Source organism: Nannobrachium achirus (assembly GCF_963921795.1).
Source record: "Nannobrachium achirus genome assembly, chromosome: 1".
NCBI classification, from domain to species: Eukaryota; Metazoa; Chordata; class Actinopteri; order Myctophiformes; family Myctophidae; genus Nannobrachium; species Nannobrachium achirus.
This window is the reverse complement of record NC_137810.1, coordinates 32,447,858-32,471,930: the sequence shown is the minus strand read 5'-3', so window position 1 is coordinate 32,471,930 and position 24,073 is coordinate 32,447,858. Positions and strand designations below refer to the sequence as shown.

The following is a 24,073-nucleotide window of genomic DNA, read 5'->3' as shown; positions in this document are numbered from 1 at the left end:
ATCCTGAACAGTGGTTTATCAATCCAAAATGTTCCTCTTTCACAAGAGGTCCCGACAAGAGGATGTACAGAGACACACACACAATGCTTCTGCTAGACGACACACACTCAATGATGCCTTGTTAGGCCTCACAATAATAGGTTCTTCCATCATACTTGATAATATACTAACACACACACACACACACACACACACACACACAAGCTCAAGCATGTCACTTTACATCCTGTGTGCAAACGTAAACCACAATATACACATGAGTTTCACCTGAGCTTGGGGCACACATCCGGCGACAGAATGAACGCACACAAATATAGGTACGAGCATGCAAAGATCACACACGCAGCGCTGCACAACCACAACAAAACACCGCGTAGAAAGGCCAGGGGAATGTCAGTGCGACGCATTAAGACTCATGTTTTATGTGAAAGTCTGAGTAAGTACATGTGTTTACAGTAAGACTTCAAACAGCTGTAGCCTACACACACACACACACACACACACACACACACACACACACACACACACACACACACACACACACACACACACACACACACACACACACACACACACACACACACACTTTTAGGATTGTGTTTGCTGTAGTTTCTGGGGACAGTTGGTGATTGTAACGGGGCAATTCCCTCATCCGGGGCAGCCATAGCTGAGTGGGTAGAAAGTAGGGCATTCACCGAATATTCAATATATCACTATTCGAGTACTGTACATCATATTCGAATATTCGCCGAAATTAATTTTATTATTATTATTTTTTTATTATTATTTTTTTAAGCCGTGAAAATATTTCTACAGCAGACATGCAGCTGTGAGCTCTGTTGTTAGTATTTCTCCTAATCCATCCATGTTTGATTGTTGTCAAACTGAAATCCTACCACACTGTAACGGCTAGCCTATGTGATCGATGTGCGGACATACACGGCTGGCCCGTCACCATAGATGGCACAGTCACTCAGTGTGTGAGGGGAGGGGCACTCCAGAACAAGCAATGCTCATTGCTGACAAAAACGTGTAATACTTTAGGCTACTTGACTTTCTATTGCTGCCGACTCGTGCCGAGTTTCGCTCCTCTAGTCTTGTCGAGTATATCCAGTTTAGAGGACACCCTTCTCTTTACAGTAGCTCTTTCGGACCGCGCTTCACCACAACTTGCTTTGATGTCATGCTTCATATTCAACTTTATCTTATCTTATCCAATAAAGGTACAAGCGTCCATCGTTTTATTTATGATAACGGGCTGAGAGTTTCACGACACGGATGGGAGTGGAACTTATGATCTTGTAAAGCTTGTGTGTTACTGTATAGCCTACTGTAGCATGTAATCATAACGCATCTTAGCCTTGACTGTTGTATTGGTCGAAACTCAAGTCACACCAGCCTTCATTAACATTGGAATGGGTCTCGGACTCGGTACATATTAATGGACTGCTAAGTAGCTGAGGTGTTAACGACATGCGAGAAGTCATTAACATAACGTGCATCCCATCAAACAATCACTATAATACCTGGATCCCGAGGCTAAACAATCAACAATACAACACTGCTTGTAACGAACGAAGGATGGACAGTATAAATGTGGTTGTTGTTGAACATAGATAGGATAGGCTTGAACAGACATTTTCGGAGTTTTCCTAGTAAAATGAACTCGTTTCTCCTCGCAAGTTTCATCAGAATGCTTATGCTATGTTCAGTCGTAAGATAGTGCAGCGTGTCAAAAATAGCAGATCTACAAGCTCACAACACGTCTATCCCCGACGCATTGTGTGCAGCTTGAGTACCGCATCCACCATGCAGTGGAAACCTCTCACAGCCAATCGATGACTGTTATTTCACGCACCCTGCATTTTGTCCCGCCTACATAAGTTAACCCGTTAATTGCTGGTTGTTTTCAAGGCTTGCAAAGGAGCGTTTTAATGAGTTATTACATAATAGTCGAATACTTGACTTTGAGGTCGAATAATTCGAATATTAAAAATCACTATTCGTGAATGCCCTAGTAGAAAGGCTGTCTGGGCCCCCCAGTCTAATAAGTGTCGCTGGGTAAGACACAAGGAGTAGCTCACCCCTAAAATGAGAAGATTTTCTATCACTTCCTCACACCAAGAAGCCTTGAATTCACAGAGATCTTTTAGTTTTTGTTGTATTCCTGATCCTGATTCCTGATCCCCATATGGACCGTTAGGGGTCATGTGGCTAGTGCCAATTTCCACCCAGACATGTGGATTAAGAGTACCTGTAGGTGTTTGGCAGTCCCTCCAGTCAAAGTAGCCTGCATAGATGCCTGGCTCCAGGGAGCCTGCGATGGGGTCAGCCCTCCTCTCAATGTAGGCGTCAAACAGCTTGGCATCCAACTCCCTCACAGTCTTCAAACTGACCTGAATACACATATTTAACCACATTATTATCCATTATTGTATATGATCTATAACTGCACTGTGTCGCACTACACCTACAGTATATAATGCACCCGTAACGACATTTTTTCCCTAACATGGATAAACTTATTTTTTTATCCACCTCGGCTTCAGTTCTACATTTTAAAATGCAACCTCGGGTGGCTTGCTGTGCATGATATAAATTTGAATATTGTTGACCAATGACCATCTTTATCCGAACCAGAAGCAGGGGTTTAAATACAAATCTCAAAATCACACTTTTAGACCATAATTATACAGTATGAATGCGAAGAAAACTTCAAGCCTTTAAACTTCTGGCTTTTAACCTTAAGCTAAAAGAATTACAGGTGTTGTCTGCAACAATGCCTAGTTTGATCACAAACAGCAGTTTTGGCATATGGATTAGTGTTGACTGTTGAATTGCTGCTAATATTAAAGATGGCGGAATGTTTTACAATTGGCCAATGTGATGAGAACAGATTAATCAAAGTGTTGCTAATAATACTTGGAATGCAATGAATTTCCCTGCATATGAAATGTGCAACATAAAAACGGATATGACCAATGTTTGGCAGATACAAATAAAGTGTGTCATTGAAATAGTTATCAGATTTTACTGGAAGTCCAACTGAACGAATTCACATTGCTTTGTGATTCAGCCGTTAGTCATCATCTTTGTGTGTGTGTGTGTGTGTGTGTGTGTGTGTGTGTGTGTGTGTGTGTGTGTGTGTGTGTGTGTGTGTGTGTGTGTGTGTGTGTGTGTGTGTGTGTGTTAAAATGTAGAGAAATGACCTTTCCCTTTTTAAAAAGAGAAAGTCATCCTCTTCCTTGCAGAGTGCATGGTTTTCTATGACTTTGGTGAGTAATATTCACCTTAACAAAACAACACACTTCAAACAGAGCAATAAAACACAGCTCAGTAGTATCTGAGAACATTTCAAATCATTACAATACATAATAAATGAAGCAGGTTTTTTTTATGGTTTTTGAAAATGTCATATATCAACAAAGGAAAAGGTCCAATAGAATTTTTATAATCCACTAAATCAATTAGTCTGATTAACAACTGTATCCCTGTATTATACTTTGTTGTACAATGGTGGCATATAATAGCCAATCTACAAGCTCACAATGCAATCGCATTGTGACACGTTGTGAGATCTGCTCTTTTTTTTTAGGTTGTGAGTCTGCTATTTTAACTATACATGTATCCTGTATTCTATATATGTGTATACACACACGCACACGCACACGCACGCACGCACACACACACACACACACACACACACACACACACACACCCCATCCTTGTTCTAAGCCAGGGGTTCCCAAACTTTTTTGTCTCAGGGAACCCCATGAATATTTCTTTCATCCGAGGCACCCCTACATTATATTGTTGTTGTCAGGTGGAAACCTTATATGTCCAAAACCTTCTCTTTTTGTATTATTATTTTAAAAACGATTAAAAATAGTGAAAATAGCCGATCCACAAGCACACAACGCCTCATGATGCGAGGCGTTGTGTGCTTGTAGATCTGCTATTTTCACTACTTGTGACACTGAAGTAGGGCTTTTTGAAACTTGGAGATACAAGGTTTTTGCCTGACAGTGATATTCATAATTTTCACTCCCAGCACCTTATATTTATAGCATATTTTAGAGATTATGTTGTGAGGAAAACATTGAGATAATAGCCATTTTGGTTAGAACTGACTGAAAATAACGTTGTACTTCAAGTTAAAATGATAAAAAAAATAATTAAATGTCCAATTAAATTCCAAATATTATTGAATTATCTCGCGGCACCCCTGGACTGCCGTCACGGCACCCCAGGGTGCCCCGTCACCATCACCCACTTTGAAAACCCCTGTTCTAAGCATAACTTGGACAATATGAAGTGGTCTGTGGTTATGTGTGTACTAGACAGTGTCACTGAATGCCACACTGACCCGTATTATCTTCTCTGTGCCTGTGAAACCATGCTTCTCAAAGTGCTCGGCCAGGTTGAGGAAGGTGTGTCTGTCCAGGTACTGACAATTACTGAGGGTGATCAGCAGGCGCTGCTCCTAAACACACAAAGATGCAGACATTCAGACAAAGCATATTCTTTCATTCAAGCTACTGTAATTACTCAAAAGCATACTCACAAATAGCTACTGTAATGACTGTATCTTACAGTGTTCATATTCATATAGATAATGTATATGCAAATTTGTTGCTGTTAAAGATTATTTTTAGGCTATATACAGTACACTAGTCTTTTCATATACTCATGCGATCTTATCAAGCCAGATCTGAGTTGCGACCACATTTGACAGTTCAATGCATATCATCTAACCGCAGTTTGGATTTAATGATCCTGCAAATGATTTAAAACAGAATAATATTAAATATAACATTTCTGGAAAACGGCATTGCTTTTTCCAGTCTTGGTAGATAAATGAATGAAGATTTTTTTGCGATCTACAAGCTCACAGCTTGTACATCTGCATCTTGAAAGTGTGAGAACTACTGTTTTAGAAGGCATTTGTAGAATTGGTCTCAGGTCTGAATGGGCTGATAGACTGTCTGTAGGAGTTGTATGATGAGAACAGAGCTCAAGCTGCTGTACAGGACTGAATAGTCATGATGTTATCATCCCTAGTTTCCAGCTTTTCGTGCGGAAGCTCGAAGGGAGAGGAGTCTTTTTTTCCCCTGTGAATGCGTTATTAGAATGTCTGAGACCGTACGCCCAGACTACAATCAATTAAAATCACGATATTATAATCCAAACCTAGATTCAAACAACAACCAAAACAAATTGTGACTTTGTCTAGTGTCACTGGATGATAGAAGTTGCATGGAACACTTAACAGTAGCCTTATAAACTTTTCAATATACATACTTATACAGAATTGTCAGTATACTATACTTTTACTCAGTGATGTATACAGTACATCCAATAATACTGTCACCAATAGTTTTGTCAATATTGTAAAGTTGGAATCTTTGGTTACGGTTACACAACTCAACATTGTAACATAAGATGATCATCTTGATGAATACATTGAAGGGGTGGAAAAACTGAACTAGAAAGGCAGCACTTTGTTGATTCACTTTCCCTCTGGTTGGTGAAACACACATGGAATAAATATGTGGAATAAGTCAATATTTTTTTTCATACAGTCTTGTTCATTATAATGAGTACTAGTTCCTCTAGTACATTTTCACTGGTAAATATTGTATAATGGCAATATAACAATGAAAGGTGTTATTATTATTATTGCCAATTCAGTGATGCCAACAGAATTCGACACTAACCGCATCATTGTCATGGCAACAATAACAGCAAAGAACACACTCCCAGTGTACTGTACCATAATAACACAGGACAAACACAGGACAGTGAGACTGGCACTAGAGTGTGAACTCTGGTCAAGTGCCATCAATACGGCCTGGCTGTCAAACCCCTGCTAGACGCCAGAGGTTGGGGGAAACCCCGTCTGTACCACGCTCTATTTCCCTTTACCAGAAACCTTCTATGCCCTGCTCCATCTCCTCCACCCCCTTCCATTAGCTCAGCCCCATGCACTCACATCTTACAGGAAATGAGGACGTATGTGCTTCCTGTCCACGACCAGGAAACAGCACGGCAGCGCTCTGGTGGTTTGAATGAATGAGAGCTGAGCTTGTCTGTTTGTGTGGGGGGTGAGGGAGACCACGTGAAAGTGAGCTCACTCTCGATGCTGCCAGACGACAAATGTGGGATTTTGAGGGTCGGACCGCAAACAGATAGCGAGAAATAAGTAAACAAATGTCTTTGCTCACCGGCGTGGGGATGAACTCCTCCTGAATACCGCTGAACAGATCTGGAGAGGCCAGGTCCACCGACATACTGACAACACATATACACAGTATATAAACGTATAAACTAGATTTACAAAGGAACTCAATACCAAGGTAAACAGTCAAATTCTCAGTGTTAATTTTGCCATTTGTAACTCAGAGAGAGTAGAAATGTTATCAAAAGGGTCCTTTTGATGAGTTAAATTCTGGGGTTTAGAGTGTACCATGACTTGTGAATAATAACACACACTTACTGAGATGTGTTAATATCTCCATCATTTTTGGTGCTCAGCACATCCAAACATTTGATGAAAACCTGAAACAACAGAAAACACTTTAAGGAACACTTCCAACACTGGTAAAACGGGCAATCATTCATTCCTCGTTATACAGTATATGTAATCCATTGAAACACCAACCATTATATCCATTAAAATGCTTCTCTTTTGAATGGTAACAGACTGAGTTTAGGCAAGACCTACGCCCGCTTGATGTGGGGGTTAGAAATCGTACGCAGCTCATAACCAAGCAACATTTTTAGTTTTTCCATACTCTACTATCATCAATTTGTCTATGGAGTAATGGAGCTAAGCACATAAATTACATATTATTACTACTAACTTATGCAAGTACAGTAAGCCATATTGATGACTACTCCCTCCCTACCAACTCAGTGGCCTTGTAGTTAGAGTGTCCACCTTGAGAGTCTGGGAGGTCACGGTTCAATTCAGTGTCAAGGTCGTACTAAAGACTATAAAAATGGGAGCCAACGCCTCCCTGCTTGGCACTCAACATCAAGTGTTGGATTAGGGGTAATTGCCTGCAACATACTAGTGTCATGTCCAGGGCGTGTAGTTGTACATCAAGCCGCCTCACATGCCCTATGAACCGCATTAGCTAGGGTTGGTTCTAGTACTTACTTTTTCCCTTCCTACTGACAAATAAATGGTGAAAATTGCTTAATTGTCCCTTTAATGTATATTGTAATATAATTAGATCCAATGTTGCTCTCACATCTGGTCATAAATAATGCTGTGCTCACTACAGATATAGTAGCTAGATCTTGAGCATGCTAGCACAGAGTACTATAGCAGGGCCTGTGGTTTGCACAGCGGTGCAGAGGCGTTTCTTAAACTAGGGCATGAAACCTAAAATTGTGGGAGGCCACATGACAAGATTAATAACATGGTGTCATGAGTCTTGGCAAGAGACAGGGATGTCCCTTCCCAATGTTATTCTTAAGGACTTGTTTTTTGTTTTTGTTGTTTCCAAACATAATTCTGTGGAATCGAATCTCTACAGTGTACCATATGTCTGTGCATATGGCAGACACAACTCCCCTTATCTGAGTCATTCTTAGTCAGTGCTGTGGCGGAATGACGAGGCCCACTTTGTGTTCTTGACCTGTTAACTCAAAAAACAATTCCCCTAGAAGGGTTTCAATTTGTGGTTGTGAGTTGTGTTAGAGGGTACCTTCATAATGGTTACAGAGAGCTCAGAGGCCTGGTCCTGGGCCATCTCCAGCTGGAGGACCTGACAACAGGGGAGAACACAACACCATTAGAGAGTGTATAGTAATGTTTTTGGTTTTCTTAGAACTATAGCTCATTACTGCACTGACATGGACAGTATTTCTTCTGAGCTATCATTCAGATTATTAGTGAAAAGTATTAGGGTCCATTTACAAAAAAAAACACTGTCATTGTATGTCATTGTTGTTATACTAACCCTTCCACAAGGGACCGCCGCCTTCTGAATAGCTGAACATTACAAGTAAGATTACACTGAAGGAGCACAGGTTCCATTGCAAACAGTCCATGACTGTGTCCTGAATTTGGCATAGTATGCCCACAGCTTGCTGACTGGCACCGTGGATTTCTTTTCTTCTACCCCGCTACTTTACTGCCTTTTTCTGGCAAGCTGCATCCAATAGAGCGTATCAGTAACTCACTTTAGTTTGTTCATGTGATTGTGTTTGCAACTAATTATATCTGCTTTTGCTGGTGAGTTAAATATGGGTTAGCGTGCAATATGTGACCTATCTATTTACTGTATGTATTTTGTAGTATTTCTAGTCTAAGTCTAAGGCAGCCAAATGGCATTATATTGTGGCGTGTTGATTGCTGTATTAGTGTTCTCCCAATGTATGAATGAATGGACATTGTAAGCGCTTTGAGTTCGCAACTTGCTTAGAAAAGCGCTATAAAAATGCAATCCATTATTATTAGTGTTGTTTTAGAACTTGTTGGTCTACTCTGAAGAAGCAAAACATTCACTCAGTGATTGTGCTCTCAGTCATACCTTCAAACACAGCTTTTAATTTGACAACTGTTGGTTTCTTCTGTCTGGAATTAGATATTTGTACAAGACCAAGTAATTTGTTTCCCCCTCCCCTATACATTAGGAATGTATTAATCAATTTGGTATAATTTGCTTCATTGTTCTATTGAGAAAATAAAGACAAAGCCAAACAAAATATTTCGTATTTTTATTTTTGATTTCTGACTGTTAAATTATGTTTTCTTTCCTATAGCTCTGTATATATGTCATCTGTCTCTATTAATTGAGCACAAAAGGACCTTGTATCTGTACTCTCTATACTTCTAATAAAGTATTCAATCAATCAAAGCTGAAAAATGATGTGGTATTAATATTAAACAGAACAGTAACACAGCATTGTGATGGTCTTACGTTGATCTCCCCTGGTTTGGTCTCCATTGGCTCTTTGAGCGACTGCAGCATCTGGACCACACACTGTTCAAACTGGGCAGGCTGCACTCACCATCACCACCAGTAGACACACCACATACAGGACATGACACACATTACATGAGCTTGAGAGAGAAGCTGATAAACAGCCAAAAGACACAAATACCCCAGACCTAGGGGTGGGCGATATGGTGATAAATATCGTTGAGGCGATACAATGTATCCACAATATGCCTTTTCAGAGATATTGTATATATCGTGATACAATGAGGGATCCTTATTAAAAAATCCTGTTGAATTGTTAATACAGAGATTCATTGCAGAATTCATTTAAACCTGCATTTTTGTCTAAATCAGTAGTTCTCAAACTTTAAAATATCAAGGTCTCCCCTTAACTCTGACAGTATACAACAGGTCCATTACATAATTGTAAGGATCAATTTAGACCTCCCAAAATTAACCCAGAGAGTCCCTGGACCCCACATTGAGGACCACTGGTCTAAATGGTCTGTTACTCCTATTTCTTTTAGTTTTTGTTACCTTGTACTGTAGGTGGTTGTACTGTTAAGTAACTTGAAAAAGAACCATACAAACCAACATGAAAAAGAATCCTGATAAGATTGTGTATCGTTATACAGCTTGGAAAAAAATTGCGATATTGTATTTTCCATATCGCCCACCCCTACCCAGACCTACTAGTGCTGGATAAAAACAGAACAAATATATAAGAATAAACTATCTGCACACCTCAGACTTGAGGAAGAGTATGGTGGCCCAGAACGTTACACAAGTAAACCTGCATTTGGGAGCAGCAATGTTGTTGTGCAGATGTGTTATGCTTATACAGTATACACATTACATGAGCAACATGCACTTCCACAGAGCTCAGTTACATGAAAGAGGCAATTAATATATATTTTTTGCACTTAACTACGCAATGAATTCTTACTTCCTTTACTTTGCCTGTTTTGTCTGCCATTACCGATATTATTAGAATGTGTCTGTTTCAATATAGCATCATGTTGGCATCAAAGCTTCAAATGGCCCATTAAAGTGAAACGCAGATATCTGTTAAGTGTTGTTGCTGTGAGATAGCTGGAGGAAATCCTAGTATTTCTTTTGTGTTGCTTATTGCTGATGATGAAGTACAGGTACTTCAGCTTGATGTGGTAAAGTGACCTTACCAGACTTGTTATTCCCTCATTATCAACAACCCAGTCCTCTTTCTCAGCAAGTCTCTTGACATCTGGAAAGAGACAAACATGAATCAAAGGGGCATTTCTAGAAGATACCAAGATTTTAAAATCAATCCTACACTTTACTGAAACATACATCGGAGTTCAAGGACCAAACTCCTTCTAGATGATAAAACATGAGTGATGTTTTTTGAAAGAGGTCACTGCGAGTGTGAACAAAAAGAATTGAGACTTTCTGAGGGACGACCACACTTCTTATTGAAATTGAGCCCATACGACTGAAACCACTGAGCTGTTTCTATCAAGCAGAGAAGTGTGAATCAGAGGCCCATGTCAAAATGACCAAACATGTCTAACCACAACAGAAACCCATAACTTCTCGCTTTACTGTCAATTCACTTTCTATACAACGACCTGACTCTTGCATCATACCCACCCACACACACGCACGCACGTACGCTCGCTCGCACGCAGTATTTAGAAAATAAAAAATCTTATTTGGCGTCCGTGGCCTAATGAATTTGCTAATCAAACTGGGTGTCCAACATGGATCTATAGACTAGCTCCACCCTGCATAAAAAGGGTTTTAAGATGGAATTTTGTTTAAACCAGCAACACAGCCTGATTCTAACCTTCTGCAGCGTGGTGTAAGGTGACCAGGAGGCACTGCACTCTCAGGTCTAATAGCAGGTCCTGGATCACCTGAAGAAGATCATTGGGGATCTCTAGGGTAGACAGAGCCTCATGGCAACCCCTGGACGAGAGAGAGAGACCAAGAGAAAGTGAGAGTAAAAGAGAGAGTGAGAGACGAGAGGGATAGCAAAAGAGAGTGAGAGCAAAAGAGAGTGACACAGAAAGAAAGCAGATTAGAAAGGTTGCGAAAGACAAAGAGAGAACAGTTCTTTTATGTGTGCTGCATGCAAGTCAAAATCTCAAAGCACACCCGTATTAATAGCAAAAATAGCAGATCTAAAGCTCACAATGCATTATGGTGCAATGCAAGCTTGTAGATCTGTCATTTCCAAAAATGTCTTGGGGAAAATATTTAAGATAAATTAAGAATTAAAATTAAATTAAATGTTCACATATACCGACAGAGATGTAGAGATGAAAGTGTTTAAAATATTCTTTTAGGTAACAGAATTGGTCAATGTGTTGGTAAAAGATGCACAAAGTTACTGACATGGTCCATTTAAAAAATATACTTTTTGTATAGTTGCATAATGTCCCACTGCACACCTGGACCTGGTCTCATGGCACACCAATGTTTGGGAAGCGATGCTGTACCCTGATAAGTTGCACCAAGGTGAATGAGTACCTGACGGTGTGTATGACCTGAGTGAGCCAGGGACCAGAGAGGTCCGTCTTGTTCTCCCAGCCTCCATAGAAGCTGAGCTCCCCCTGGGCCACAGTGGAGGGGAGGAGAGCCCCCCGCACCAGCCTCACCAGCCGATGGGTCATCTCCTCGATCATTTTCTATGGGTGAAGAGACACACACACACTAAGTTGTGTTTCTTATCAATATCAGAGGTAAACACTGTAAAGTGAAATGTCTCCATGGAACGTACTTTGAAGTCATTCTGTCTCTGTCTGGCGTTCTTCTTGGATCTCTCCACCTGGCCAGACTTCTCTCCTGTCTGCAGGACAAAGACGACACACATCAAACATGTGGCATGAAAGTGTATCAAACACAAATGCTCTGTTGACTTATTTGCTCCACAGAGCAGACGTGTCTGTGGAATATTCAGCAGCACAGGGGAGGAATTTTGGTGTGTTCAGTACACTTAAAGAGAAAAGAAAATCAAGGTAGCACAAGCAAATTTTGGGGGGATGGATGCTACTAATTAGTAGAATCCTGTAGCCTACTCAACAGAGGGCAGCAGCAGTTAACAAAACATTGCATTAAGATGTGTTCATATGTTTAAAACAGGTACTGATCCTCAACCTATAAAGTTGAGGGCGGCACACGTCACCGCCCTCCTCTGGATCACACTGTTGACACAGACTCAGAGGCGTCCTGATGGGAGGCCTGCTGCTCAGGAGAGTTACCTCGCTGAAGAGGCTCCCGTTGACGTACGAGATCCACAGCTTCCAGAAGTTGGGCAGCTGACCGATCACAACATCCGCCAGCTTCTCCACAAACTGCACCTGCTGAGGGGTCTCGAAGCGCCAGGCTAGCAGCACACACACAAAAGAAAATTAACTATGATGTGCTATGTTTACGCACAATGAATACTAACAAGACGCGGTAGGAGAATAAGACAGACCCAGACGAGGGGTGTTTAAAGAGCAGATGAAGAGCTTATGTATACCTGTAGCATGTGAAGTGTAATGAACCGTATATTATCAAGTTTTGCTCACTGCTGGGGCGTGGTGTGCGCAGGCTGCCTCCTCTGTTAAGTGACGCTGTGTGGCTGATTCTGCTGAGGGCTGACGGACGACAATCCCCTTCCAGGTCCAGAGATATGGCCCCAGCACCCACTGACACGGAGAGAGATAGAGAGAGAGAGAGAGAGAGAGAGAGAGAGAGAGAGAGAGAGAGAGAAATGAACTCAGAAATGCATACTTTGGATATCAAATAATCAAACAAACTATTTCCATAACTCCACATTCCTCAATAAGCTCAGCAGGCTTTCACACCAAACAGCCCTCCCTCGCCTTTTCTTTATTTGTCTTCTGATCCGTCTCCCCCATGGCCGGCGGCTGAGACAATGTCCCGTTGTTCTGTGGGGTTTGTGCAGGCCAGGGGTGAACCGGGTTTAGAAGGGGGCCAAACTGGGCTGTCCAAAGGCCCGTTTTCAGCCGGGAACGAAGAACCACTAGATGGTGATAGGGAGCCACAGTATGGTCCTGTGGATGAATGAGCGGGTCCTACTGCAACCCCTGCCTCATGCCCTCTTGGGTGGGGTACATCGGGGCAGCGGGCAACGAGGAGCTGGCCAAAAGGGGCAAAAGTTCATGTGTGGTGAAATGAAAGTGAAATACTGTGGCGGTGTCAACTTGATTACTATGGTGTAAATGAAACTTAAGCTAAGTCCACACAACCGTGAGTGCCGCCTACGTAACATTATTGAAAGTGATGCGGCGAGGAATGAGACGTGTTTCCAAAACATATGTCTCGCATACATACACAGAGCCTGATGGTGAGTAACAAACATTTTTTGAGGGGTTTACGTGTTTAGCTCTGATAGTGTTGAGAAACCCCCTAGCAGAAACGTGCAAATGCTGAGTTGTACAGCATATCAAACCTCCCAAAGTTCAAAACGTAAGGGAACTCAGGGTCTGACTCAGGGTCTGACTCAGACCAGCAAACTTAACACACAGCACAGATACAGACAGACATACAGACAGACACACACACACACTCACACATGCATGCACAGTGCACACACACCACAGATCCCATATGGCGTGGCACAGTCTTCTCATTCTTGGGAGATGTTTTCCTCTCTTTTTATAGGGATGAGAGTTGCTGATGATCCAGGTGTCGGGTGAACCCTTGGCGTCCTGAGAGTGAGGCGCCAGTGTGTGCGCGTGCGTGCGTGCGTGCGTGCGTGCGTGCGTGCGTGCGTGGGTGCGTGCATGTGTGTGTGTGTGTGTGTGCACATGCATTGCACATGTATGCTTCGTGTGTGCAAATGACTCAATACGCTGCTATGTTTCTTAGCTGTGAGCTTTATGTTAAAATGTGGGACATTAGATTTCAACTTGGCTGTGTGTGCGTGTGCGTGTGTGTGTGTGTGTGTGTGTGTGTGTGTGGTAAAGACTTTGTGTGTGCATGTATCTGCGCTGCTCACTTCCTCCTGCTCCTCTGCAGGTCGGAGGACTTCCTGTTCCCCATGGGGTCACCAACCCCGACCACACACGGTTGCTTTCTGTCTAAACACACACATACATACATACGCACGCACACACACACACACACACACACACACACACACACACACACAGACAGACCTACACAAAACAGGCATGCACCTTACACTCTCCAATGACATGCATATACTCCATACAGTCCTTACATTCCATGTTCATTCTGTACAGTATATAGGGCCTTCTATGTAACAGGCACAAACGCAGGCACACCCACAAAAAAGACATCTACTGCACGCTCGCACACAGACATCCTTAATTAAGACGCTAAATAGGTGCAGTGTAATAACAGACAGATTAAACCCATGTACAGTACCCGGCTTGAGCGTAAAATCACAACGGCGTGATGCCCTACACGATGTACTGACACAGGAATCCCTACTAATTGTTCACCGACAGCGCTATTATCCCACAGTCACAATTGCTGCTAATTGTATTGACGTTGGCAGAGGGTCGAGCATTGCACAGGAAACAAGCGCGGTGCAGTTTTATAATAATTGGTCCAGGCAGCGTCAGGACCGCGCTAGCGAGAGAGCGAGCAATGGGAGCGTTTAGGCGTACGGAAGCGACTTGGTGCCGCTATGTGCTCCCCTCCCTCACATCGAGAAAACTGGACAAGATGTTGGCCTCGGTTCAAACGAAGAAGAATTGAGCCTAATTCATGTTTGACATGGGAAGGGGGATCATGTAGCCTCACATATTTTGGACTGGAAGTGGTGGAACACAGTTTTACCATTTTACACAAGGATTTATCAATCATCCACGGCCACGTGTGCTCTGACAACAGCAACAGAACGATGGGATGTTAATCGTTATCGTGAAGAAGAAAAAAACACTCACTCTTATCATGGAGATGTTAATTTATCGTGAAATTGTCCTCCGTCATACAGGATGAATTAGCTTTTGTTGAGCTGCAAATTCATTACGACTTAAACCCGCTATACCTGTAAGGAGCGCGTTTCTTGGAACGCTCTTATTGCTCTCTACACAAATTGATTCACCCAAAATAGCAGATCTACAAGCTCACAACGTGTTGCAACGCGAATAGGGATGCTGGGGACTTCAAGTGGTTAACACAAGTGCCATTTTCAGTTTAAGCATATTTTGATTATCGTTATTCGCATAAGAACCTTTAGCCACAATAATTGTGACGGAGAAGAGGTAGCAGGGGAAGAAGGTTGAGAGGTACCAGTGAAGGGGTGTCGTGGGTTTGAGGAGTGAGGTGGATGGATGCGGGGAGGGGAGGGGGTGGGTGGGATGGGTGGGTGGATGGATGCGGGGAGGGGGTGGGTGGGATGGGTGGGTGTTTTACGGTGGATGTGGTATTCAATGGTGGTGGTTGAAGCAGCTTCAGGCAGAGGGATGTTTTAGGAAGCGCTGGTTTCGTGCTTGGGGAGGGGGGGGGGGGATCGGGGGCTGAAAGCGAGGGATGGACTGCGGAGGGGCTTTGTGGTAAATAGCTGCCAGGTGTGTGTGTGTGTGTGTGTGTGTGTGTGTGTGTGTGTGTGTGTGTGTGTGTGTGTAGGGGCCTTGCTGCGTACAGTATGACAGGGGAAGGGACAGACAGGAGACAGCTGTTGGAGGGAAAGAAATAAAGAGACAGAAGGAGGGAAAGAGCAAGACAGCGAAAGAACATGTTTACATGTGCTGCTGTCTGTGTGTGTGTATGTGTGTGTGTGTGTGTGCGTGTGTGTGTGTGTGTGTGTGTGTGTGTGTGTGTGTGTGTGTGTGTGTGTGTGTGTGTGTGCGTGCGCGTGTGCGTGCGTGTGTGCGTGAGAAAGACTATCAACTGGATAAAGACTATGCATTCAGGGGTAGGTTTGTGTATGGACGAGCAGGGCCATCCCTGACAATGATAATAAAAAGACAGGGGGGGCCGTGGGGGGGGGGACACCACTGGACCCCAAATCCATCAACCTGAGCCCCGGAAACCACTGTTACCTTTAGCATTAGACATGTTTATGTTCCAACCTCGGCTATGTCAAGGAGCCACCCACTCACTATGTACTCTGTATGGAAGTACTGTACATGTGGGTGTGTATGTAGGCATGTGTGTGCGGTTGTGTGCGGACACATGCATGCGTGTGTGTGTGTGTGTGTGTGTGTGTGTGTGTGTGTGTGTGTGTGTGTGTGTGTGTGTGTGTGTGTGTGTGTGTGTGTGTGTGTGTGTGTGTGTGTGTGTGTGTGTGTGTGTGCGTGCGTGCGTGCGAGCAGGGTGGGTGAATCCGCTGTTGTTCCTGAGCGGACGGTTTCACATCCACATTTTCCTGCTGGCTGATTTAACAGAGAAACAGCTTAATTGGGGTTAATTGTTCCAATCCATCTGTGCGGCCTTGTCTCTGTGTGTGTGTGTGTGTGTGTGTGTGTGTGTGTGTGTGTGTGTGTGTGTGTGTGTGTGTGTGTGTGTGTGTGCGTGCGTGTGTGTGCGTGTGTGTGCGTGTGTCTTTGCATGCTGTAACATGTCAGGCCCCTGAGATCTGAATCCAAACCCAATGCTCTCCAGCTTTCATCTTATTCAATACGCTCATGAAAAAATAAACAGGCGGGCCTATGGCGGGGAGATGGAGATATCGTGGAGAACGAGAGAATGAGAGGGAATGACAGAACGGGGTTCCAGGGAGGAATGGGGGGGCCGCAGAGAAACAGTGGGCAGGGGATTGTTCCAGAGGCAGCTGGAGCTCTCTAAGACTCAGCCAGCATCCAATTCACGACATTCAGCAGCCTGATTGGAAATGCTAAATAGGGACTTTTCACTCTGTGCGTAATATGAGTCAGCCAAGTGTGTGTCGCGTGTGTATATGAATGTAAATGTTTGTGTGCATGTGCGTGCGTGCATGTGTTAGGTCGCCAGTCACCTCTCTGGTCATTGATGAACTCGTCTCTGCAGCTTTGCATGAGCTGCAGGATCCACTTGTGCTGGGCGTAGATGCACTGCCACGCTGGGTCCCCGGGGGCGTGGAGGTCCGACAAATACCTGCATTCAACATCCCCCCACGCACAAACACACCAACGTTACAATGGCTCCGAATCAGAGCAAAACACATATTATTAACTGGCCCTGGGGCAGAGGCCTCTACAATCTGCCTCTTATCCCTTATCTGTAATTATCCCTCTATGACTAAACTATTCCCCCAGCGTTGGGCTGATCTGTGGCATAAGGCCCTGGGCCCCGTAGCCCGACTTGCACCTCCTATTAAAGTAGCTTTGTTTAGTTGCATCCTTTCAGAATTCCAGGAGAGATGCATGTGCTCCCAAACACAAAAAAACATGCATGCATGCACACATGCACACACCCCTACACCCTCCACACTGCGTGTGAAGAGTAATCAGGAGCTGAGTGGGCGTTCAGAGCATTGCCTAATGCAGCAGGATGAAAGACAGGGCCGTGCGGTGGAGCCTGGGCTGCCCTTTCTGCTCCTGACGACTCAGTCTTAACAATAATAAACCAGGACAGACCGCAACGATGGATGGATGGATGGATGGATGGATAGATGGATGGATGGATGAAGAAGGAGGAGGAGGAGGAGAAGAAGAAGAGAAAGCGTAGTGAAAAGTATAAAACAGAAACAGAAAGAGAGAGGGAGAACAGAAAGCTGACTGGATTAGTGAACAGGCAGCAGGGAAGTGAGAGGCAGAGTGACAAGAAAAGGGGAAGGCAGGGGAGAGGATGGAGAGCAAGTAAATGAGTGAGACAGCCGGGAAGGCAGCGAGACAGACGGTTGTAAAACAAACGCACCACACATGAAAACAGACCACTTTTCCGTGGGCAATGTTATTTTTAGATTTTGCGTTTGATTATATTTTGTCCATAGTCATTAGAATATTAATGTTAATTAAATCGAAATTACCCGAATAATTGAGTCAATGTTTGATAAACATCATTGTGCGGTTATGTGGTCATGGATGTTTGAATTTCCTTCGTAAAGCAATCTGTTTCCAGGGACTATGGCTGAAGGGCCAATGTTTTCAAATCAATACGTTCTTTAAAATATATTAAAATGCTTGGACAAAAGATGGCGGAAAAGTGAGATTTAGCATGGATGAACTAACTCAAGCATGTTTCACGAGCCTACAAGTTTTCATATCCTACTGATATTTTTTACTACATAAATTATGTAGTAATTTATGTAGTAAAAATATCAGTACTCTGTGTGGAGTTTGCATGTTCTCCCCGTGTCTCCTAGGGTAGATACCCTCACAAAAACATGCAGTAATCCTGGTCTCTATAAAGCCTCCCCCTGGCCAGCCGGGGCGCCTGATGGAGGGGAATGGAACTGGTTGGAATAATGTGTTCCTTCCACGCGCTACGTCCAACCGGCGAAGCTCCCCCTGTCAGGTGATAAGAAGCGGCCTGCTCACTCCTCATGCATTGAAGGAAGCATGAGCTCAGTTCGGGGCCCTCCCCAGGTTGGCAGAGGGAGAGTAGAGCCCAGGATCACAGCTTAGGCAATTGGCACCGGGTGAAAAAAATGGGTTACAAAAATCGTGGGATAAAAATTTAGAAAGAAAAATATATATATATCAGTACTACATAAATGATGTAGTAATTGATGTAGTAAATGCATGTGTGTGGATGAACGCTAGGAGACCTGATGTATCTCTTCTGGTCGTGAAGTGTGGACGGGGTCTGCAGGAGCTTCTCCAACAGCAGACTCCTTAGTGCTTTGATCCTCTCCTCCACCTCTTCGTACACTGGACAGAGACAGATGTACACACACAATCATAGATGTCAGAAAAGAGCAGGTACGAAAAAGAAGAATTTCACCCATTTTACACCTGTTAAACGTGTTAGTGCATTTTTTGAGCGGTGCAAACCGCTCCTACAGTACATTTCACAATGTATTCACACGGATCTCCATGTATGTATAGCCAAAATGTATTAGCCAAAAAAAACGTTTGCACAGATCTCCATGTATGGAGATCCGTGATCATACACATGAAGAAACAGACGTCACGGACAGAACGGCCCATACAAGGAGATGCACACGTGTCGTGTTTGCACCGCTCACTTTGCAATGGTGCGATTTATTTATTTATTATTTGTTGTAATGCAGGGATAATTGTTTTGTTTATAATTGAACTCTATTAATGTTGTATAGATGAGTTGTTCAAAAACCAGATTGGTTAATAACGGCAAGGCTCCCATGTGGATCTCTGACTTCATGTCAGTCTATCAGTATGACATCAGTCACCTATGATGCACGACACCATATTTGAGCAAGGTTGTAGCCCGATCTTACAGCCATTCACTTCCGTTTTAAATTCAAAGTTACATACTGTATATCAGAAAATATGAACCATATGTGGAACCACTTCCTTTGCCTAATTGCCATGTGCACTGGAAATGTGACACCGATCGGTCCAGCGGTTTGTGAAATTAGCCCCGGATAGACTGACAAACAGACCAACAAATAAACGGACCCGCCTATTTATAGACATGTTTCCTCTTACACAGCCCTGACGTAAAAACAATGCAAATATATTGCAAGAATACCTTTTTTGAAGACGGGCACCTCAGTGTTGCCAAACAGAGACTTGGCTTTCTCGTAGTCGTTGATCACCACATCATAATCTCCCTGAAAAAGATTGAAGATAAATGATAACTCAGTTGGGTGCTGTGGTAATTGGCTTGTACAGGCAGGACAGATGTTTTCTGTCTTTCTAATCAAGCATGATGAACACACCATGCATTTAAGCCTCTCTAGCACCACCCGCTGGATGACACGTATCACAGCTCCTTTTGTACTGTGTGTGTGTGTGTGTGTGTGTGTGTGTGTGTGTGTGTGTGTGTGTGTGTGTGTGTGTGTGTGTGTGTGTGTGCGTGCGTGCGTGCGTGCGTGCGTGTGTGTGCACGCATGTGTGTGCGCGCGCATGTGTGTGTGTGTGTGTGTGTGTGTGTGTGTGTGTGTGTGTGTGTGTGTGTGTGTGTGTGTGTATGCGCGTGCGTGCGTGTATTATGATGATGATGATGATAATAATACTTTATTGTCAGAATGGCCTGACATTTATTTTGCATCAGCGTAACACAATTGACATCATAGAAAAACAAAAATACCCAAAACATTACAATCACAAGATGCAATCCAAGACCCAATATAAGGTACATAGGATCTGGGGTTAAGCCATATTTAATTTTAGGATCAACTGGTGTATAAAAGATTGCTTCTGTCTAACCCAACTAAATCGTGGATACAAGAGATAAATCCTTTGCATTCACTGTTCAGGACATGTACAGTATGTTAGTGTTGAGTCTCAGAGTGGGCACATTTAGCGGGTGAGCTTATTTTAGGGTTCAGGGTTTCTACTCTGCCGTACAATGTTGTTATGTCCCGGAAATAGCGGATCTGCATGCTCACAAGTCACAACGCATTGCATCATGGGTGAGCTTGGCTTCCATTTTTCATAATACAAACGTGTGTGTGTGTTGTGTGTGAGATTGTGTGTATGGGAGTGCCCGAGTAGCACCTTCTGAATATTGCGTTCGATGTTGAGCGGCAGGTTGAAGAGAAACTTAAAGCGCTGCAGGACGTTGAGCGCGTTGCGTGTGGAGTCAGCTTTGTCCTTCCGCCCCAGAACCTCCTGGAAAAGTGTGTCTGCAGTCTCACTCGCTCCTGCCAAAGACAGAGTGTGTGTGAGAGAGAGAGAGAGAGAGAGAGAGAACACGAAGGAACAAAAGTCAGAGAAAAAGCCGGACAGAAATGGTGAGTTGTATGAAAAAGGGAGAAAATGAGAAAAGGGGGGGCGTTATGAAAATAAACTCCCGACACCACATTTCCCTCTTATTATAGGCCTGGCTTTCCTCCTGATGCGTATGCTATCTGACCTATGAGAGGGAGGAACGGGAGTGGGAGAGGCAGAGGCTGCTAAAGAGGAGAGGGTGACAGCTATCTCTCACTCTCTGGCTCGGTGGACCCTTCGCACGCTACGCTCTGGCTTCGTGGGTGGCCTCCGATGTGCCGGCACAAGAGTGGAGAGAGAAAAAAAAAAGAAAATACTCAACCAAGTCAAATTCTTTTAATCAGAACAAAGCCCGCCCCCCCACGACCCAAAGTTTGAAAGAAAAAACAACAAGAGTGTGAAGTCTGTGAACGGCAAAATAGTTCGCATTTCTCACTCTGTCGTGTGTTTGAGATTCGGTGGGCCATTTTCCAACTTGATGACCGGACTGCATGTTCGACGCGTTGGGGATTGTGGCCAGTTGGGGTAAGAGGTGCGCTGTGGCTGGGGGCCGGGGGTTCTCTGCGGGCTGAGGGCCCACATGTTGGGGGAGATGAAAGCCACGTCCGTCTGGTACGTTTATTTACTGTAGAGCCCGCGGAAAGGACCCGCTTAATGCCTCTCCATTAGGGTGGTCACATTATCATGTATAAGGATGCACAAAGGATACACTCTCTTTCTTCTACGTGTGCGTGTGCGTGTGTGTGTGTGCGTGCGTGCGTGGGATCAAGGAGAGGCTGAAGGTGGATTGCAAAAAAATCCAGAATGAGGAGGGGGTTATTTCTCAGGGTAAGAACAGGGTAAGAACAGCAGCTATAATAAAACCTCTTTCAGAAAAAAGGAAAAAAAAAACTTTTAGCAGAAAAGGGGGATGTGCAGAATAAGTGAGGAAGACCATTTGGAATAAAGATTTTTTCACATTTACATCAATTGCACTTGTCTATGTACATCTGCACAAGTAACAGTGTGTCGTTCTTCGGCCATGTAGTCACTGGAACCACCTGATGAGACAGGTGGATCATGAGATGGAAGCTTACTGTTCAGGACGTTCTCCAGACGCTGTGTCATTGAGCCCTCCACTCTCTCTGTGCCGTCTGCCTCCAACCTCTGGTGGATCGCTGAAACACAACAATTGGAAGGATTAGGCCTGATTTATACTTTGACATACGATGGTGTCACAAGGCAAAAATCACTGATGTGGCGTGCGTGTATCAAAACAACATCCCGCATCCAGCAGTGGAAGCTTGTGATTGGCTGAACCGGAGGGTAGGGAGCGCTCCATTTGTGGCGCGTTGTAACCTTGTAGATCGACTGTTTTCATTGCATATCATCTGACAGTACAAAAATTCAGGGTCAGAGACAGAGTATTAGAAAACCATCAGTGAGCTAGAATAGGATTAATCATGGGTCGAGGAAGTGGAAGCAGCGTGCTAAAGGAAATAAATAAGATTGGAGCGAGTTATTCAGAGATGGGTGGGGCTCTCTGTGTTCTAAATACAATAGTCACTACAGAGTTGCTCCCCTGCTCAATCCAACAAATGCACAATTTTCACGATTCCGGAACCTTTTCAATTTCAGGAACCCAAGGTAGGGCAGCGGCTGTCACAATTATTACATAATCGTCTAATCGTGATTATTTTTCATAATCGTCATAATCGTTTGCATGTTGAAAAATGTTCATATATTTTTAAGAAAGTCAAAAATAGTGGAAATAGCCGATCTACAAGCTCACAACGCGTTGCGATCAATGTTCTTTTTTAAGTATAAAGTTGTCAAATATGTCAGTAATTTCATGTATATTTAGGTTATGTGTCATATCTGCCATGTGCAACTTCAAAGCCTACAAGCCAAACAGAAATGTAATTGTCAACGACAAAAACACAATTAAATCGTTAATCGCCAATTATTTGAGTGACAATTAATCGTCATGTAAAATGTCCTATCGTGACAGCCCTACCAACAAATGCACAATTTCACAATTCCGGAACCTTTTCAATTTCAGGAACCCAAGGTAAAACAATAAACAACCCTTCCACTGCCCCAGATTGTGGGGAGATTGCCTCCGTCGGTCTGTGGGACCCCAACTCCCCTCCATCCATCCCCTCTTCCTCCTCTGCGTTCCCACACAAAAAAGCCAGGACCTGACCCCCGTAGCCAGGGCATAACCGACCCACATGGATTCACCTGACCGCCACCACTAAGAGCTTTTAACCCGTTTAGGCCCAGAATTATTGAATGCTTTAACCAGTGAAAAATAGCAGATATACAAGCTCACAGCGCGCTGCGAGCTTGTAGATCTGCTATTTTTGAAAAAGTTGTGAAAATGTGTGCAAATCTTTGAATATAATGTATTTTTTAAAGCGAACGTTTGTAACTCAAATTTTGCTTCAGGGTGGTCACTGGAACTAAATATTTTGAGATGGGAGTCCGTGGCCAAATACATATCATTTTGGGGGCTCTTCACATGAAAAGGTTTGAGAACCACTGACATAGTAGTCTCTCAAGAACAGACTAACTGAGCTCCATTTAAGTGAAAAAGGACCTTTTCTTTGACGATGGCTATAGCCAGATTGCTGACATAGAAACATAGGTTTTTCAAAAAACCTTAGGAGGATTCAAAAGACACTTCAGGTCAAAATTCTAATTTTCACAATTTTTCAAAAATAGGAGATAGTGCCGCGCTGCGAGCTTGTATATCTGCTGTTTTTCAATAGTTAAAGCATAAAATAATGATACACTATAATGTGTACCCCGTTCTGAATGGGTTAAAACACACAGCTCTTGCGGTGCCGTGGTCCAGGGACGATGCTCCGAGGCCTTCGACCCCAGAGCTAATGCAAATCCACAGAGTTTCCATCTGGCTCCGGCGGAATAATATTTGGGAGGGGATGGGGGGGCACTCCGACCGTCGTGCCCGTCGCTTAGCATGAATGGCTTCACATGAGACTGTGGGGAGGGAGCGGTGGTGGAAAAAGTACTCAATTTTTTTTACTAAGTAAATGTAAAATACACCATTACAAGTAAAAAGTCCGGAATTGAAAATGTACTCGAGTAAAAGCCCAAAAGTATTGGTATCAAAGTACCAAAAGTAGAAACTACTCAAGTGGCCTGGACAACAGCGCCCCTCCCTTAACATGTGTGGTCAGAAAAGGTACTACACAGGCTTGAGGCTACATACAGACCCACCCACATACAAACAAACAAACTAACAAACAAACATACCTACACACACGGCCACGCTATGGAGACGGTGTGACCACCGCTCAAAAACAACACACAACACAAAATCCCTTGACTCATACAACCGTAACTTTCTGTTGTTCCAAAAGTTACAAG

The 24,073-nt window shown here is 43.5% G+C and overlaps 1 protein-coding gene across 1 annotated transcript in view; it reads right to left on the bottom strand.

Annotated features, from left to right (window-relative positions):
• Positions 1-24,073, bottom strand: part of exoc2 (exocyst complex component 2) — a 58,341-nt gene that overhangs the window by 3,232 nt on the left and 31,036 nt on the right. Inside the window, exons 7-23 of the mRNA XM_080732184.1 lie at positions 21,775-21,855; positions 20,486-20,631; positions 19,515-19,596; positions 18,610-18,712; positions 16,876-16,994; positions 12,509-12,628; positions 12,197-12,321; positions 11,716-11,784; positions 11,466-11,623; positions 10,780-10,901; positions 10,136-10,197; positions 8,934-9,014; positions 7,716-7,775; positions 6,497-6,558; positions 6,225-6,291; positions 4,367-4,483; positions 2,255-2,396 (exon numbers count right to left, since the gene is read on the bottom strand). Coding sequence (XP_080588310.1) covers positions 2,255-2,396; positions 4,367-4,483; positions 6,225-6,291; positions 6,497-6,558; positions 7,716-7,775; positions 8,934-9,014; positions 10,136-10,197; positions 10,780-10,901; positions 11,466-11,623; positions 11,716-11,784; positions 12,197-12,321; positions 12,509-12,628; positions 16,876-16,994; positions 18,610-18,712; positions 19,515-19,596; positions 20,486-20,631; positions 21,775-21,855 — 1,716 coding nt within the window. The remainder of the gene's footprint in view (positions 1-2,254; positions 2,397-4,366; positions 4,484-6,224; positions 6,292-6,496; positions 6,559-7,715; positions 7,776-8,933; positions 9,015-10,135; positions 10,198-10,779; positions 10,902-11,465; positions 11,624-11,715; positions 11,785-12,196; positions 12,322-12,508; positions 12,629-16,875; positions 16,995-18,609; positions 18,713-19,514; positions 19,597-20,485; positions 20,632-21,774; positions 21,856-24,073) is intronic.